The 19,736-nt window shown below is 46.3% G+C and overlaps 1 protein-coding gene across 14 annotated transcripts in view; it reads left to right on the top strand.

The window, feature by feature from the left end:
* Nucleotides 1–19,736, top strand: part of gramd1bb (GRAM domain containing 1Bb) — a 124,596-nt gene that overhangs the window by 79,512 nt on the left and 25,348 nt on the right. For 8 of the 14 annotated variants that reach the window (XM_048265342.1, XM_048265341.1, XM_048265345.1 and 5 more), the window contains 2 exons: nt 16,383–16,596; nt 18,927–18,947. In XM_048265342.1, coding sequence (XP_048121299.1) covers nt 16,383–16,596; nt 18,927–18,947 — 235 coding nt within the window. Of the gene's footprint in view, nt 1–6,223; nt 7,010–14,439; nt 15,408–16,382; nt 16,597–18,926; nt 18,948–19,736 lie in introns of those variants that run through there. The other 6 variants (XM_048265334.1, XM_048265339.1, XM_048265338.1 and 3 more) reach the window with 3 other exon arrangements.

Raw genomic sequence — 19,736 nt, 5'->3', positions numbered from 1 at the left:
GCTGCCCACAGCGGCCAGCAGCATCGTTAAGTAAACTGTGTCTTCCCCACGTAGCCCTTCAATAGTGATTTACGACCACCGCATTACGCTAATGAGTGGAACAAGTTCAAACGGTCAACATCCAGGGATCACTCCTCACCAGCCATCCTCCATACAGAACACCTTTAGATATGAGGGGAGACCATAATGAAGATGCTACTCTGCTCATGCAGTGCCTTAAATGAATACAGTAATGGATGTGGGTTTAGGTAATAACACCATCACCCCTTTCAGCATTTATGTCCTCCTGCTATTACAAGTAGGTCCAGAATGGTAGTCTATTTTAGTCATTTTGTCACTTTGTTAGCTTTTTACAAGGTGGCTTGAGAGCACTGTAAGTGCACTGTTGTTCACTCGCCTAAGGAGAAAGGGCATTCAAAGAACTTCCTGTCGCACACAGCATGCTGTGAAAAGTGATTTTTTTCCCCCCTCCTGCATTTGAGGTATTGATGTACGTTGAATCGTATTCATATTCGACCAGAGATTCAGATAATAAGGCTTTTTTTCCACAGTGCTACATAAGTCCTGCGTACTGAGCCAGATGAAACTATTCCCCCGTGAGTAGACTTCTGGGAGCCAACATGGCGCCTGGATGCCAGGATGACAAATGGGCCCCTGCCTTCGGAAGGGAACCACGGGAGGCTGGGTGCGCTTGACAGATTGCACCGGCCGGCTCGAGTGTCAGCTCTCCTCAGCGCTGAGACGGGTCTGCTGGTGTTGGAGCCAGTAACACAAGACTCCTAAGAGTGGGAACTGTCTCCGCTGGTTGTCATGGACGGAAAGGGGTGACCGTTGGGTTGGGTGCCCACCGGGTCCTCCCTGCACTGTGTTGGCACTGGTGGCGGTCAGTTTCTAGGCCCGGTTACAGGCCGGTTTCGGGTCAGGCCTGCGGTTTCGATCAGACTCGGGCCCACGCTGGCCGCTTGCCTTCGCTGACCCTCCTGTGACTCCTGTGTGCGTGGGCCGACACTGCAGATGGCCTCTCACATGGACGCACACACATGCATGCACACACATACACATCAACATGCACTTAATATACACAAATACTCATGGACATAGCACTTTATAAAGTTATTATGATACAATAAAGTTCTATTAGCACTCCTTATCCCGGTTTCTAATGCAATGGCGCATTTGTCTGAGAAACCGGGATATTCAATTAAATTAAATTCAAATTCAATTCAAATGTATTTGTCACAAACAATTATACAGAGTATATGTAGTGAACTGCTTTGTCCACTGTCTCCATGGCTGTGCAATGTGTAAATAAATAAGTAAATAAATAGAAAAAGAAGAGAAGAAGAAATGTCTAAAGTGCATGACATGTTTCCAACATGCTTGTGTTCCTGTTACAGTCCTCATTCAGTATCTGGATAGCTTGGGGATAAAAACGTTTCCGCATTCTCTCTGTGTTGGCCCTCAGGCAGCGATAACGTTTCCCAGAGCGTAGGGCAGAGAAGAGGCAGTTGTTGGGGTGACTGGGATCTCTGGTGATTTTCTTTACTCTGGACTTTACTCTCCTGATGTATGTTTCCTCTGGATTGGGTAGTGCACTCCTGGTGGTATGTTCTGCTGATCTCACTTCTCTCTTTAGGGTTTATTCCCAGTTATAATACTTTCAATGGTGCTTCTATAAAAGTTCTTAAGTAATTACTGAGGTAGCATAAAGTACTTCAGGCATCTGAGGTGAAAAAGACGCTGGCGTGCCTTTCTCACCAGTGAATTGACATGTTTGGATCAAGTCAGATCTTTAGAAATATGAACACCAAGATATTTAATACTACTCTCTACCCTTTCCACCTGAGATCTGGAGTGGTTGGTAAACTTTCTGCTGATCACGCCTGAAATCTATAAACATCTCCTTAGTCTTGGTAACATTTAGGAGTAGGTTGCTGGCACCAGTTTGGCACCAGTTTGATAGTCAGTCTACCTCATTCAAGTAAGCCTGATCAATGTTCTTAGAAATGAGGCCAACTACGGCTGTGCCATCAAACTTGACAATGATGTTGGAGTCACGTACTGCCGCACAGTCATGGATGTAAAGGGAATACAACAGTGGACTTAACACAGCCCTGTGGTGCTGCTGTGTTGAGGGTAAGGGCTGAAGAAGTGTGGCTACCCACCCTACCCACCCTCATCACCTGGGGTCTACCAGTCAAGAAATTGAAAATCCATTTACACAGAGATGAATGCAGTCCAAGATCTTCAAGCTTAGTAATGAGTGTAACAGGTTTGATTGTATTAAATGCCGAGCTGAAATCCATAAACAGCATTAGCTCATAATTCCCTCCCCTGTTATCAAGGTGGGCTAATGCAGTGTGCAGTATAAAATTAAGTAGATAATCAGTAGATCTATTAGACCGATAGTTAAACTGCAGGGGATTTAGATTTTGGGGCAATGAGGAGCAGATGTAGTTTTTAAGGTTAAGGACAAGGTGTATAGCTTACATGGAACAGTATCCCGGTTTTGATACTCAAAACCGGGATAAGGGCTTATCCGGGGTTCTGAAATCGGGATATGATGTTTACATGGGCAGCTGTGGCCTACTGGTTAGCGCTTCGGACTTGTTACCGGAGGGTTGCTGGTTCAAACTCCAACCAGTAGGCACGGCTGAAGTGCCCTTGAGCAAGGCACCTAACCTCTCACTGCTCCCCGAGCGCCGCTGTTGTTGCAGGCAGCTCACTGCGCCTGGATTAGTGTGTGCTTCACCTCACTGTGTGCTGAGTGTGTTTCACTAATTCACGGATTGGGATAAATGCAGAGACCAAATTTCCCTCACGATCAAAAGAGTATATATACTTATAATACTTATACTTACTTATACATGCGCAAATACAAAAACGGGATACTTCAAAATCCTGATCATAACTGGGATACTAAAGAACATGTAAACGCAGTCCATATGAAAGTGAAAGCGATGTCACAAGTTAGCAGCATCGCTAATGTCTGGGAAAGTTCACAAAGGGTTGGGTTGTTTTTTTTTGTTGTTGTTGTTCTTGCCAGATTGGCCCACTACAGAATGGGAGGACGGGGTGGTAACTGTGGAAACGGCACAGTAATATCTCTCCGGCCAGAGCGTTCACTTCTGACGCGGCCATGTGTGGCTGCATTCACGTTACCGTGACAACAGCCTAAACACCCTTCGGAACAGAGATGGCAGGAACAGAATGAAGTGCTGCAAAGCTGCAGCCTCAACACTGGGCTACGGATCACGCTGCACTCAAACTGCCAGAGAAAACACACACACAAACACACACACACACAAACAAACTGCAGACACATTTACTCATGCACGTGCATACACACACACACAACTTCACAATTTTACTCTCACAAACATACACTCAAAAGCACTCACACTCACACACAAATACACACTTTACCTCAGGAATCCTATTTTTGCATAATTAGTGCAACCATCTGCCTCCTCCCAAGGCACCGCACAGCAGGGGCAAAGGTGTCAAACTAGGCCAGGGAACGACTGAGCGGTGGACAAGGTCCTTTTCATCCCAGCGTCCAGAAGTGGCCAAAGCTGCTCTGCCCCACTTACTTTCAACAACAACACCTCCCCCCCTCATCCTGAGCCCTTTATGTGCCACTGCTTTCCCTCTATTCCCCCCGTTAAATTTTAAAGCACGCTCGGCCTCCAAGTGATCCACGTTTTCCAAAAGACCAACACTATTCAAGTTCAGATTCAGCAATGGAATGTAGTCTGCCTTTATTAGCTCTTCCATAGTGTAGTGTAGCCTCATTTGCACTGTCAGAAGGAGGTGGGAAATAAATATATAAGTTTATAGTGTCTGAATGTTTAAAATGAGCCAAGGCTTCAAGCAGCTGTCTCTGTTACTTGACTAAGAGAGTTTTAGGAATGTCAATTTCTTTGTCACTGTTTTAAGAATCACTTCAAGTCTTGCTGAAAGTTTGACGGCTTTGGTTCCGTCTTGTAGGATCAGAGGGTCTCAGATCTCAGCGGTCCATCAGTAGAGCAAAGATGCTCTCTGTGCCCGAGTCTGAGTCCAGCCCTTTTTTTTTTAAGGGAGGCCCGAGCAGACGATTCCAGCTGAGCAGGATTGCTTTTGGACGGAGCCGTCTGGACAGTGGGCTGCTCCGTAATTGGCCTCCATAAAAGTCCTTTCAGGTGTTATTTTTGGAAAAGGAAATCAAGCTTGGGCTTTGTCTAGTGGGGAGAAGTTAAGATCTGTGTGCACTGTGCAGGGTGGGGGTGCAGAGGACTAAAGGACGCCATTTTCCAGACTTTAGCTTCTTCCAAGAAATCAGATATCAGAAACCCATTTAAGGCTTGGCTGTCTGTCTGTAGATAACGGTACTGGTTGATAAAGATTTGTTGGTTTATTTGAACACTGTGCTCTGGGTAAACATCACTTGCAATCGTATCCCTTCCAATCTGGCAGAGAAACTCTCCAAGTTCTGCTGTGTTTGCAGTCAATTTATTACAGTAAATACACCTCTTTCTAGTGACATTTTTGTCTTTCATGGTTCATATCAACTAGTGAACTTCCAAACAAGCTATTTAATGAGAAAATCTTATCCGATTGTGGCATTCCTATGTTTAAGCGTTAGGCCGGCTGTTTTTATTTTAATTAAAATTACGATAAGCACACTGCCACAATGACCATTGCCAATGAAATGAAACTCCTTTGCTAAATTGCTAAGTGCACTTTGACAGGGTATACGTTTGTATTTGTGTGTATTTGTGTTTGGCTTGGGTCTACCTCATCCGATGATCTACCGTGCATCAGATGTACTCACTCAAATGTGCTAAGTCACTGCTGTGCTCATAAGAAATTTTTAGTTTATCCATATCAGTACACAAACCCGACCTCATAAATCAAGAGAACTGGCTGATTTATAAAGCAACAACGGAACAGTAAACACCTTACACCTGCTAATACTCTTAGTGTAGGCAAAACAGACTTACTGCTCCAGAATGCGAGCGGTGTTCTAAACAAAGTTGTTATTGTCTGCAATTCACAATCAGAAAAAATGTTTGCAAAGCTGGTCAATAGTTGCTAGAGGTTGTCACTCACATGCTTACTCTCTCTGTGTGTGTGTGTGTGTGTGTGTGTGTGTGTGTGTGTGTGTGTGTGTGTGTTTGTGCGTAACTGTGTGTGTGTGTGTGTGTGTGTGTGTTCTTACGGGCATGTTTTTTTTGCGCATGTGTGTATGCGCATGCTCACGAGCACTCAGCCTCCCTCTCACCCCCTACCCACCCCCTCCCTCCCCCCTCACCCTGAGCAGCCTGAGCACCCAGGTCCTTGTTTGTGTGCATGGGGGTTGCAAACACTGGGAGCCCTAAATTGTTGCCCGGCCGCTTCAACCACAAAAGGTCTGAGTCATCTCATTAATGATGCTCAATCAATTTCAGTAGGGATTTCTGCATTGTTGAACAGTACCACCCCCCCACACCCTCTTTCTCTCTCTCTCTCTCTCTCTCTCTCTCTCTCTCTCTCTCTCTCTCTCTCTCTCTTCACACACACACACACACACACACACACACACACACACACACACGCAGAGACACTCTGTGGGTAAATCAAACAGTGGCTGCAAAAAGACTGCAGGTGCGGCCGGTCATCAGTTGACAAACAGATGAAACCACATGACTTACAGATTTGTCTGCTGCTGCTATTGGGGTTTTTGGCGAATGTGTGTGTGGGGTTCTAGTGAAGTGTGTGTGTGTGTGTGTGTGTGTGTGTGTGTGTGTGTGTGTGTGTGTGTGTGTGTGTGTGTGTGTGTGTGTGTGTGCCTGCGCTGGCGAGGTGGTGAGGTGGGTCTGGCGTAAAGTGAGCTGATGATGTCAGCCTTCACCCCACTCCACTCCATTCATCAGCACCATGAATAATGAGCAGGCAGCCAGCACACACCTCTGCACCTCCCTCTCTCTCTCTCTCTCACACACCACCTCTGCTCTCTCTCTCTCTCTCTCTCTCTCTCTCTCTCTCTCTCTCTCTCTCTCTCTCTCTCTCTCTCTCCATCTCTCCCCTGCTCTTTCACTCCCTCGCTTCCTTTCATCTTGGCCCCCTCCCTCTCCTCATTCCCTCTCCTCATTCCCTCTCTCTGTTCCCTCCCCCCATCCCCTCTCTGCCTCCCTCCCTCCCTCCCTCTCTTCCTCCCTCCCTCTCGTCTGCTCCCCTCCCTTTCTCCTCCTCTCCACTGCAGCGTCCCTCCTCTCCGCATCTCTCATTTTGCATGCTCTCTTTCCTTCCGATCTCTCTTGTCTGTCTGTCCACACTAAATCTCTCTGTTTATTGCTCTCCCCCTCTCTTTCTCTCCCCTCTCTCACTGTCTCTGTCTGTCTCTCTCACTCGCATGCTCTCACACACCATCTCCCTCATGCTCAGCATCTCTGTATCTATCTTTTTTTCTCTGCCACCCTCCCTCCATCCCTCCCTCTCGCGCTTTCTCGCTCTCTTTCTCTGTGAGTGATAGAGCTGTATTGAGTAGGCAGTGAGAGGCAGAGGAGCAGTGCAGCAGAGAAACAGGCAGTAGTACTGGCAGCAGCAGCAGCAACACAGAGAGAAGAGACGGATAGATAGTGAAGAGGAGTGATAGAGAAGAAGAAGAAGAAGAGAGAGAGAGAGAGAGAGAAAGCAGCCGCAGCAGCAACATGGGAAACGCCGAGGAGGAGAACAGGCGGAAGCTGCCGTAGCCACAGGGCTGTGTGTGTGTGTGTGTGTGTGTGTGTGTGTGTGTGTGTGTGTGTGTGTGTGTGTGTGTGTGTGTGTGTGTGGGTCCGGCCAAGTGAGAGTAAGCACGTCCGTCCATCACTGCACCATACGCTCGCTCGCTGCCATTGCGTTCGTCCTCCCGGAATGTCCTCCTTCTCCTCCTCTTCCCTCTCCTGCTCTTCCCTCTCCTCCTCTTCCCTCTCCTGCTCACCGCTCTCTCTGCCCATCCATGTTGAGAGGTACTGAGCGCAACAGTGCTGAGCTTCATGGCTGCCAGGTTAGTGACAATGCCAACGCCGTGGATATGGATGTGCCTGTGCATGTGTGTGGGAATTGTATCAGTCTGGGTGTGTGTATGATTATGTCGGTCTGTGTTTTGAATGTGGGAGTAGGAGTGTGTGTGTGTGTGTGAGAGAGGATGAATGAGTAGGTGGGGTGTGTGTGTGTGTGTGTGTGTGTGTGTGTGTGTGTGTGTGTGTGTGTGTGTGTGTGTGTGCATGGCTCTGTCTGTGTTTGATGCCTTATGTAACATGGCTGCCGATTGAGCAGCATGGCGGTGATCTTTTGATGGTTGATGTTGTGGAGGCTGTAGGCATCGTCCTCTCATTCATGTATTTGCAGGAGCAGTAGGAGACCAGATCACTAATTATGCCTGCAGAACTAGCACTCGTTTTGGACTAGCCATCTTTGTTTTCCTCTCACACTCTCTCTCTCTCACACACACACCATACTGTACACACACACACACACACACACACCTTTTCTCTCCTACAGTATGTGTGCCCATGCTGCACGGGATGAGGGAAGGAGGAGGCTGGGAAACGGGAGATGGGTTCTACTGATGTGGAGATAGATGACGATATGCTACTGTGCTCTCATGTGGTGATTGATGGATTGAGTGCATATATTTGTGTGTGTGTGGTGTGTGTGTGTGTGTGTGTGTGTGGGTGTGGGTGTGTGTGTGTGTGTGACTGTGTGTGTGTGTGTGTGTGTGTGTGTGTACCTGGGTTCCTGCATGCCGCCCGCTCTCCTGTGTGAGATAGTGAGCGGTGAGAGTGGTGTCCTGGCGGGATGCAGAGGGAGGAAGTGTCTTGCCAGATGGAGATTATTCAGTGGCAGCCAATGCTGTCATGAAGACAGAGGCTTCCGGAAAAGCCTGAAATCTCCGGCCACTGGCAACTGGAGCGTGACTGCCTACTTGGACAGGTCGCAATTAGCACCGTAGTCACTTAACGGTGTCAACTCTCTTACTTCTGGGCTGAGGAAAGTGTGTGGGTTATGCTTAGAATATTATATTGTGCTCCAGCAATTATTTTGGTGTTTAGCGCCCATTTATACCCTGCTTTTTTGTCAGGTGTTTTTGAAATGTTATGAAATCCACCAGTACAGTGGCAAGTGATTACTGATGAGCATGTCATGCAACTAAGCACATCCAAGGGTGATAGATGATCAATACATGCTTTCTTTACACAGCATCTCCGTTTCAGTCTCAGGATTTTGTTCTTGTTTATCTTTTCCCTCACTTTTGTATTCCTGCCAAAGTTAAAATGAGAAATAAGAAAAAAAGTAATTATTAAGGCAACAAATTAACCGTAGCTATCGACAGCTGATTGTGTAACAAATATTAGCATGCTAACATGATTGATACCAAGAGGTTATTATATTTGCATACATTTATGGATTTAGCAGACACTTTTATTCAGAGTGACTTACATTTGGCCATTGCAACCAGAGCAACTCGGGGTTTAAGTGCCTTGCTCAAGGGCACAACAGCGGGAATTGAACTGACAACTTTTCTGGCTACTACATGCTAGCCCACTAAGCCCAGGTCCTTAACCACTACGCTACCCTACCATCATCCCTATTAGCTTCCTGTACAAATCTCTGTGCATTTACCTCCAACTGGAGGGTAGCATCTTTGTCAATGCTGTTTGGTTCCCATGCTAGCAGGCTGACAGCATGCGGCACTGTCAGTAGAGAACTTCCTTGGGTGGGGGGTATATTTAGCTCAGTATACTGAATATTTTACACCATTCGCTATTGTTGCTATGGCAATGTGCATGTAGCGTGGGGAAAAGAAGCTTTTTGAAAGCCATTTCCCAGTGTCTGCATTATAGGATGGTGTTGATGATGCATGTATTCCTATGCACACCTATACCCCCCCCCACACACACACACACACACACACACACACATACACTCCTATCAGACAGACTCTGAGCTGTTGACTGTGCAAGGTGCTTCAATCATCATTGATAATTGCAGAGGACTAAGGAGAAAGGAGAGTAAGTCACACAAGACCAAATTTTAATGCACACGCATAATTGCATTATAGGTCTTCACTATGGTGTAATTGAGAATGAAATCAAATGGTGAAGGCTGAAAAATGAGTTGCACACAATGGCAAAACCTCCCCCAGAGGTGTTGGTCTGTGAGTGTGGCAGTGTAAGTGAATCATCCGTACAGCTTATCCATGTTCCTTCATGGGAGAACTCAGCCATGCTTCCTTTTGTCTAATATCAGAATATTTCTCTCTTTCTACCCCCTTCTCTCTTATATGTCTCACCTTTCTCTCTCTCTCTCTCTCTCCTCTCACACTGCTTTCCCGTATTCCTTTTTGTTCCTCTCAAGCATGCCTCTTCCTCTAAACAACACACACACCAAACAAAACAAACAAAACAAAAAAAAAGCACCACCACCCCCTTCTCAAGATCGCAGGGGTTGCCATGGTAATGGTAACAACGCTCTGGTTGGGGCTGACTGTGATGTGGCGTGGCGTGGTGTGATGTGGCGTGGGGTGGTGCGGTGGACTGAGAGGCTGGGTGCCTGTCTCCCTCGATGCGTTTAAAATCAGGAGGGCTGGAGGGGTGGTGAGGCAGACTCAGTCTTCTGGAGTCTGTTTAATATTCATTCTGCCTCTTTGCTTTGTGCAGCAAACCGGCATGATCTCTTGCTTGTGTACTTGGAGGACAGAACCTCTCCTTCTACCCTTTTCTCTCACGCTCACTTTTATCTCTGCATTTCTCTCTGCATTTCTCTCTCTCTCTCTCTCTCTCTATTTGTTTCTGTCTTTCCCTCCCTCCCCTTGTTTTTCTCTGTGAGTCCAGCATGTTCAGCATTCAGTCTGTGTCTGTTATTCTCCTACTTCCACTCTCTCTTTATCTTCCTCTCTGTGCTAATTCCTTATAATGAGTCTCTGGACAGTGTCTTATGTGCCTTACAAACAGTGTGTGTGTGTGTGTGTGTGTGTGTGTGTGTGTGTGTGTGTGTGTGTGTGTGTGTATGTGAGTGTGTGTGTGTGTGTGTGTGCGTTTGTGTTTATGTGTATGCGCGTGTACGTGCGTGTATGCCACTCTGAGTTGTGAGAATTTCAGACCTGTGACCTGTTCTCTCTGGAGTCCTCGTAGTTAGACCTATGACAGGCAGGTTAGGCCATTCACTGTTCAGCCTGGATCCTGCATGTGACATGAGAAATGATTTAACTCTGAGAGTGCTTAACTATGAATCAGAGGCCTTCTGACTAACTATAAATTGTGTTTGTGTGTGTGTGTGTGTGTGGGTGCATGTGTTTGTTTGACTGACTGTGTGTGTGTATGTGTGTGTGTGACTGTGTGTGTGTGTGTGTGTGTGTGCGTGTGTGTGTGTGTGTGTGTGTGTGTGTGTGTGTGTGTGTGTGTGCGTGTGTATTTTTGTGTGTACATGTGAACACACTCTCTGCTCTACTAGACCCCTTCCAGACAGTGATTCTGCTTGCGGAATACCAATGCACTCCACACCCTCCAGCATCCTAGCATGCACGTCGCTATTGGTTTCCTTCTCTTTTAACCAGACTGTTTATAGCTCTCCACAGGAAACTAACAAGGATACAAGGAAGTTTATTGTCACATGCATATAGTTACTGGATGTAAGAAATGCAGTGAAATTATGTCTGGTGTCAGCCTACTTGTGCATTTTAAAAAGTGCAGTAGAAGAGGGTTTAGTAGATTAAGTAGCAAGGGCTGCATAAGAAAGGTGGGGGAGGATTGGAATTGGGGGGGGGGGCACCAACAAGGAGCACCCAAGAGCAACAGGGGCAAGGAAAAACTCCCTTACTAAGGAAGAAACCTTGGGCAGATCCACGGCTCAAGGGGCTAACCCAACTGCCAGGGGTCTTGGTGTGTGTGTTGGGGGGATGACAAGGGAGATGGGATAGTGTGCTGTATATGTGGGGAGAGGGCAGTGTGTAATATGTGTGTTGGAGAAGCTTGTGTAGAAGTGACTGAAGTGGTGTGGATAGTGTGGAGTGTGGATAGATAGAAGTGGACTGAAGTACAGGTGCTGGATATTGGGAATACAATGAGAACCCAAAGAGATATCCTGTATCTAAAGCTCTGTATCTAAATACCCCAGTTTAATGACCACTCGGGTCTTTAATTGTGTATCATCATCCACCATTAAACTGGGAGCTTTAGATACAGTGTGCGGATATCTCTTCTTGTGTTCTGTGTTGGAGAAGCTTCCTCATGAGACAATGTGCTGTGTATTGGGGGCAGTGTGCTGTAAGTATGTTGGGGATGTGTGTTGGAGAAGCTTCCTGATGAAATAATGTGCTGTGTATGTAGGGGGGGGGCAGTGTACTGCAAGTATGGTGAAGGGACTTACTATTGCAAGCAGAGTATGTGAGTGATGACAGTGAAGATGTGTGTGTGGATGGGAGGGGAGTGGAGCAGTGACTGTATGTGTGTGTGTGTGTGTAGTGTGTGTGTGGGTAGGTGGAGGCAGTGTGCTGCAAGTATGTAGAGGATGTGTGTTGGAGAAGATCCTGAAGACAATGTGCTGTGTATGTAGGGGGGGGGGGGCAGTGTGCAGCAAGTATGTAGAGGAGGCTTACTGTAGCAAGCAAGATGATAACATAAATAACATGATCCCACTCTCACTGTTTATGCACCTTCTTTACATGTTCATTGTTACCAACTTATAATAGTCATTGGTTTTTCAGAGACAACTGCAAAATGTATTGATTGTTGTGGTTGGAACTTCGTTATTGCACCAACAGCCTACCATAGCCTACAGCTGTATTTGAAACAGTTCATATTATAATTCATATTATAACAGTTCATATTATAATTCAATTCATATTATAATTGTCTTATTACATTCTATTAATATAACTGAGTAAAATAGCTGCACACTTAGACTCTGGTCATATAATTGTGTTTACATTTGTAAGGCTACGACATTACATTTTCACTGAATATGCTAATTTCAAACCAGACCTTAAGCTATCTAGCATGCCCAGCCCCATTCATCTGCATTCAGTGTAGCTTCACAGAAGAAAATACTAGTAAACAACAGGCATACAAACCAGGTAACTGTCCACTTTACCTCGGGGGTTTATTGAGAAAGAAGGGCATGATGTTCACCCATTGTACACAAAGGCTTTTAAGATAATTGTATTCTTTTTCCTGCCACACATAATTTATGCAGGTGCACTTCATTGCCAGTGCCATCCCCAGGCATGGAGCTATGTCACTGCTCACCACTGTGTGTCAGGACAAACACGCATGTCTTGTTCCAAGGCCTGACTGACTCAGCCATCTTTAAGCAACAAAAGGCTGAGTCACTACACACTAGGACAAAAGTACTAGCCATGCTAGCTGGAAAGGTAATGCAATAGTGAGTGTGTCTATCCAAGGATCCAAATTCAAATCCAAATTAGGCTTGGGTTAGCATTAGCCGCTAACATATTATAGCACTGTCAGGCTTGTGTGAGCATTAGCTGCTAGCACAAGGCTTTATAAGGCTTGTGTTAGCATGATTATCATAAACCAGACTCATCACTGGCTAAGCAAACAGAGACTAGTGTGAATTGGCAAGGTGAGGGAAGTCTCTCATCCTCACCATTCCTCCTTTTGGTTGCATGTCTGCACTCACTGCCCCGGGCGTCATAAGCCTCCGATGAATAATTGGCTTAGAACAGTCCTCAGGGGAGTGCCATGAAAAACCTGTCAGGGTCCATCTGGAAGGTCTGTACGTCCTCCTCTCTCCCAGTGCTCTGGATGAGTAGTATACTTTCCATCCCCTAAGCCCCCAGCGCCCTCTCACTATTGACCCTGCTATCTCTGACTCAGTCAATGAAACCACTGGCTGTGTCAATGGCTACCGAACAGCTAATGCCTGTATCTTTTGCTCACTCTCTCCTTGCATGGGGTAGTGTTTCATGAAGCACTGTGAAGGGTAATAATCCCTCCTGGTCTTCCCTTGCTTGAGCAGTGCCTTGATCCTGAATCTGCTGTCTATATGTTTGTCCTTTCTGCACCTAAACCTCAGCATATTTATATCGACTAAGCAAGCACTGTAGGAGGCAGTCAAAGCTTGCACATTTTAGAGGTAGCGCATATTTTTCTGCTGCTTTGGTAATGTGTACTCACACTTTCTGTGAAGCAAATCTTCTCTATCAGAATCCTTCTAAGGTTTGAAAAATATTTGCCTCCAACAGCTAATTCCATAAGGTTCCATTGGTTCCATACTGGAACTTGTAAGAGGAACCTTCAAGCATTCCTTTAATGGGCACACAGCTAAATGCATGCCAACACATGCATGCTGTGTCCACAGGGGCCTGCTGTGACGGAGCCGTACACCTGAGACCCCGTCCAGTGGGTGGCAGTAGTCTGTGATTTAAGCATGAGACGTGTGTAGAAGGGCAACAGCGATGTAACTGTAGAGTGGCACAGTTGTGCCCGTCGGGAACGAGATGATTGGCTGCACATGATGTAAGCGCTTGTGTAATGGTGGATAATGTGACCAGGTCAGGCCTGCGCAAAAAGGCACCCCGCAGGATCATTTACAGCCTTTGTTCTCCAGAGACCAGGTCAATACGAGCAGTTAGGTTAGCGAGGTCTGGAGGGCTGGAAAGTGAGTGTGTGTGTGTGTGTGTGTGTGTGTGTGTGTGTGTGTGTGTGTGTGTGTGTGTGTGTGTGTGTGTGCTTTGAAGTGTGTATGTAAAGTGTGTGTGTGTGTGTGTGTGCAAACGCATGTTTGTGTGTCACCCACACATCAGAGGACACTCAGTCCAGAACGCTTGATAGCGCACATCTACTCTGTTCTAGGCCGTAGGCTCCTGTCTCTCAGAGTCCATGTTTAGTACAGCTGGGTATAGGACTAGGGTTGCCACCTGTCCAGGATTTTCCTGATTGTCCAGGATTTTCATGGTCTGTCCAGGAAAATAAAAATAAAAATCCTGGACACTGAATGTCCCGGATTTTTGTACATGATGTGCAAAATGTGTATTTCAGTTTAATTGAAGCGTGCCTACGTCCATAAACGTATGCATTGCCTTATTGGCTCTACAAAAATGACGTAGCATAACATGGGTGGTGGTGGTGGGGGAGACGACCGTGGAGGTTCATTAGAAATGGTAAGGTGGAGACGGAGAGTGTGTGGGACAAGGAGAGACAGAGAAAGGAAAGTTTATTCCACATAAGCAAAAAAGCAGAACTTAATTATGTATTCCCCCTTTTTTCTCTCAATACTGCCCCCAGGTGTCCACAACTAAAAACTGTTGAAAATATAACAAAATAATAAAGGTCTGCTATTAAATAAAGCAATTAACTAAACAAATAACTAGAAATTGTCATTCTTACTAATTTTAGCTATACAATTGTCGCTTAGAATGACCGGTTTTATCTTGGGTTAGATGTCTTGAAAAGGCCGTTGCTTACAAACAAAAAGGTCGATTGGATGGTCAAAATGTCCAGGATTTTTGTCAGACACAGGTGGCAACCCTATATAGGACAGCTTAGAGGGGGCAACAAAGAGGGAGGCAAATACTTGCTTTCAAAGGACCCAGGAAATAAATATTCATAGTAATGCAGAAAAATAACTGCCTGAGGTAATTGTGTAAAAGTGTTTTCTGTTGCTGACTACAGTATGGAAAGTGTGATCATCCCATACGTCTGCTGTACATGAACTGTATACATCCGCAGAGGGAAGTAAAAAGTGTGTGTGTGTGTGTGTGCATGTATGTATGTATGTGTGTGTGTGTGTGTGTGTGTGTGTGTGTTTGACTGTCCGTGGCACAGTAATCAGTGTCTCTCGGTGATTCCTGCAGGAGTGTGCAGTGTATTATTGGGTAGTGGGGGTAATTCTTCAAGCCTATTTGCAGTGACATAATGGGATTACCCACTGCTGTCATGTAAACACAGGGCGTGGCCAAGTAGACATTTTCAGGCTTGTGGGGCAAGTCCACATTAACACTCTAAGACACTGTGCCTCTCTCTCTCGCTCGCTCTCGTTTAGATAATGTGTTTGTCATGTTCCTACGTCTATCCCCTCCAAGAATCAACATGGCGCACGCATAGCTTTTAGTTCTCGAATCATGTGAGTTCACATCACAAGGGGGACTCCGAGCCGTCTGGTTGTCGATACGATTCGAATGCTGTCGCGTCAGGGTCTGTCACGTCTGTCCAAATGAGTGTCATCAAATCGCCGCGTCCCTCCCGACGGCCGGCGGCCATGGACCCCGAGTTCACAGAGCAGCGGCGGAGGCGGCGGAGGCGTTTGAGTGGGGGCATGCTGATGAGTGACCTGCTGGTCCTCCAGTCCATGGGAGAGCACCCTACGCAGCCTGCCCCGCACCCACACTTCATGGCCTGGGACTTGCTCTTTCGCCAGTCCAGTATGACGCACCTGTATTCGTAAGTACCAGATTAGCAGACAGCGGAAGGCCCCGGGAGTTGTGGTGTCGTGCCGTGTGGTTATTTGTTGGGGGGGGGGGGTTGTGCGTGCGTGCGTGCGTGGGTGTCATTTTTACCGCAGGCACACTGAACAGTTTGTTGTGTCCCTTGAGATTGACATGGACGCTGGTAAATGGTTGATCTGATTGTTGGGCGATAGGGGGATTATTTATCTGAGCTTGACCTGTTCAGTCCAGTGGACAAGATGCAGAGTAAAACACTTACAGCTGAGATGGAACATGGCTGGATAAAAACACTGCATTTTTTCAACATATGTTAGATCTGCTACAGCAAGGGTGTTTCGTGTGAGTGTGGGGACAATAACAATGTTTGCATGACTCCACATATTTGTCTAGAAGTCACTTAATCATATGTTGCATTTGGTGAGAAGCCCCAAATGATGGTTCCTCACAGGCTCGTGTGGTTGCCATGGTTTCTCTACGAATGCCATCGACCCTGAGCTGGCGCTGTGCTGTTTGACTTTCTGGCAACGTGCGGAAGTAGTTTCAGCCACCATTTTGACAGATGCCAGTCTGTTGTGGATCTAATGCGCATGATGTAGTAAGCCAAAGGTGTGTAGAACGTAGAGAAGCAGAGAACACCATGGAATAGCAGTCTTCTGTGTCTCATGGAGATGATCCAAAGCAGAGAAGCAAAAATAAAAACCTGTCCCCTATGAATTTAGCCCCCCCACACACATGCACACACACACACACACACACACACACACACACACACACACACACCTTGAGGTGTTAGTTGATCTGAGAGTACCATGTTATTAAAATGAAACCTGTTCATTAATAGCCATTTTTTTCTTTTTTTTCCTTTCTTACCTTCTCATCTGCCTTGATCTCTCTGCTCCCTTCTGCTCTCTTCTCTCCTTCACTCGCTCTCTTTCTTTCTCTCTCTCTCTCTCTCTCTCTCTCTCTCCAGCACTGCCAGTAACTCAAACCGGAGCACGCCCGCCTGCTCACCCGTCCTGCGCAAACGCTCCCGTTCGCCGACGCCCCAGGGCCTGGAGGTGGACGCCGCCATGGTGGAGAAGGGTTCGGACCAGTCTTCGGACAAATCTCCGTCCACCCCGGAGCAGCTGGTGCAGCGCACCTGCTCTGTGCAGACGGCTCGCAGCAGTGGCAAGAACTCCAAGGTGAGCCCTCGCCAAGCGGACTCTAGACCCCCCAGCACCCCATTCTCCAGACCATCAACATCACCCCCCCCCCCCCCACCCCCGTCTGATGCTGAACTTCAGTTTCTTCTCCCCCAAGTTACCCCTCCCACCACACCATACCCCTCCTCCTCCCCCTTACTATCCACTGGCTGCCTGGTTCCTCTCTCCTCCTACCCCCCTACCTCTTGCTGACCATACAACAGCAGGCACCCACACCCCCCTCCTTCTACCCCATACCAGTCACCCTATCAGAGTATGCATTGAGTTGTTGGGAGAACTCACTCAGACGAGCCAGGTAGCCCAGGACCTGTTCAAGCCAGACGGAGCACCACAGGTTTACTGCCTCAGGGTACCAGTAACTGATTGCTGGACTTATAGGGAAGTATGTTCATTCATAGGTGTGTATTATATTGAAACTTTAACTTTGTGACTTGTTAAATGATTGTATGCAGTGTGTCAGCATTAGTAATGGTGACTTCTTACACTATGCAGTACATTAACAGTAGGCTAGGCTAAGCTGCTACAAGGCTAGAGAATCCATTTTTGGACGTCTCATTTTTTGTTATAATAAATAATGTCCTTATTACATGCATGGCATACAGGCATGTACAATACCCAAACTATGTAGGGCATTGCTTTCAAAAGCTGAAAGGTGCAGTGTTGCTCTAATAGACCCTTTCAACAATAAAAACAAAAACAATGCTTGAACGTTCTATTTGGGCCCCAATCTACTTCCTCTGCATTAAGAGAACATATGGAATGTTAAAAAGGAAGTCTTGTGGGGCCAACTATGATGCTGATAATGGAACTCTCTTGAAGGGGTCCATAGCCCTTTCAGACAGTAACTCACATTTAGTGTGGATCTTCCTGCCAGCGGTCAGTTCGATTTTTATAGTGACCCTCACACCACCACACTCCATCCTCACAGGCACACACAGGGCTCACCAAGCCAAGAAATCCTCATCAACGACACGTTCGATTAGACAAGCCCGGAAAGAGAGAGAGGGATCGTGTGTCTGTTTGTGGGGGGGTCAGGCAGAGCAGGGGTGGACACTGGCCGACAGCTTTATTTAGCCAGTGATATGTGCTTGGCTGTAACAGCACCCTAACTGACGACTTTGTGTCCTAGTAATGAATAAATAACAAAAAACAAAACAGAAATAATACTTCTATTAGATACTTCTATTAGATTTAATACTACATTTTTGAAGAAAGTGATTTAGGAATCTTCCAGGGTAGTAGGTGTTTCACTATACATAAAATAATATTTTCCATGTTAATACAATATTGAACTTCTTTATTTCCAAGTATTCTATGATGGTCAGTCCTTTAATGAATAAGCCATTTTATGTTGTTACGGTAGTATACATGTATGCATACTTTCTTTCTTTAGCTCTTCAGATGGGTCCACCTATTGGGGAGAGCTTAGAAGGAGCTGAGCCAAAGCTAAATTAACGCTAATGTCTGTATAGCAATTAGGGACCAGTACAGGAGACTGACATTATGTTGACATTTACAGTATGTGTCTCGATGTGTATGTGTGTGTTTATTTGTGTCTGTGTGTGTGTGTGTGTGTGTGTGTGTGTGTGTGTGTGTGTGTGTGTGTGTGTGTGTACATGTGTTAATGTGCATCATGTTTATGTTTAAGGACCCCCACACAGTCTATGAAGTATTTTCCCTATAGACTCAAGGGTGCTCTCCAGGGAGTTAGAATTAAGGTCAAGAGCTTCTAATGAGGTTCCACGATCTGGACCGAGGCAGGCAGGGAGGGGGAAGAACAGTAGACCAATCACCACTGCTGAGACCAGCTATCACCTCTCTAGAAGTATAGCAGTCATGAACAGGGTTAACTTCATATTTCTATAACCTGTTTTTGTAGGAACAACACACACACTTTCTCTTTTTCTCTTGATCTCTCTCTCTCTCTCTCTCTCTTTCTTTTGCTGTCTTCCATTCATGGTTTTTCTTTCTTTTTTTTACCTTTTCTCTCTCCTTCATTCTCCTTCCTCCATGCCATTTATGTTCCCTTAAACTCTCCATTTGAAGTGCTTGTCCATCACCTGTTGCTTTGTGGTCATTGTCTCTCTCTATCTGTCTCTCTCTCTCTCCCTGTCTCTCTGCTAGTGCCTATACTGGCACACAGTGCTTTCGCTGATGTCATGTTTAAAATGTCTCTTGACCTGAAACTGACGTTTGGTTTTGTTCTTTTTAGCTGTTTCTCGTTTCTTGGCATTTTATGTTTTATTCTGGTTTTTTTTGTTTGTTTTATTTTTCTTTTCTTTCTTTGTTCTTCTCCTGGTGCATGCTAGTCTCACAAGCGACTTTCCAAAGTAAGCATTTCTCTTTTCTGTTTCTTCACGCACAGCACTCGCCCTCTCCCCCCCCCCCCTCCCCCCTTCCGTGACTTTTGTCTTGTGAGCTGTTACGTGACTCCTCCTTCTGCCCTGTGCCCTTTGCTATCCTTGACCCCTGACCTTTGACCTTGAAGCCCAGCATCCATTTCGTTGACGCCTTTTTTTGTGCCCTTGCACTGCCTGTTCCCTGATCCCAATCATCTACCTACAAACACAAACAAACACACCAACACAAGACTGATTGATTCATAGACCTGCGTATAGTGTAATCACATAAACATACATAAACACCCAAATAATCATAAACACACACACACACACAAACACACACGCACACACATACATACAAAACTTGTAATGTGCATATATATATATACATCTATCTCTGTGCTTGCTTCTTGAACTGTATGTCACTCTGGGTCTGCCTCTCCCCCTTCTAGTCTGTGTGCCTGTTGCCCCTACAGCCCTGCAGCCTGGAAACTAGCCTTCTACTGTGTCACAGATTCTTTGTGTGCGACAGCAGTGGTGGCAGACCTCCGTCTCTGAGGCCGTCTCACGCGCCAGGCCTGCGCCACACGCTGTCGTCCACAGCCCATGCCCAGAGCTGTGCCAGTGGCGCCCATGCTAGCTAAAGACACTGATAAAGCCCAGTTTCCACGGTTCAGGCCTCTGTGTCGCTGCCAGAATAAAGAAGTACCATAACAGTGTGTGCCGGAGGGCCCTGTATCCACATGAACTTGTCACACACACACACAAACATACACA

Source organism: Alosa alosa, chromosome 15 (genome assembly GCF_017589495.1).
Source record: "Alosa alosa isolate M-15738 ecotype Scorff River chromosome 15, AALO_Geno_1.1, whole genome shotgun sequence".
Lineage (NCBI taxonomy): Eukaryota > Metazoa > Chordata > Actinopteri > Clupeiformes > Clupeidae > Alosa > Alosa alosa.
The sequence above is the reverse complement of the archived record's forward strand: the minus strand, read 5'-3'. Positions and strand labels throughout refer to the sequence as shown.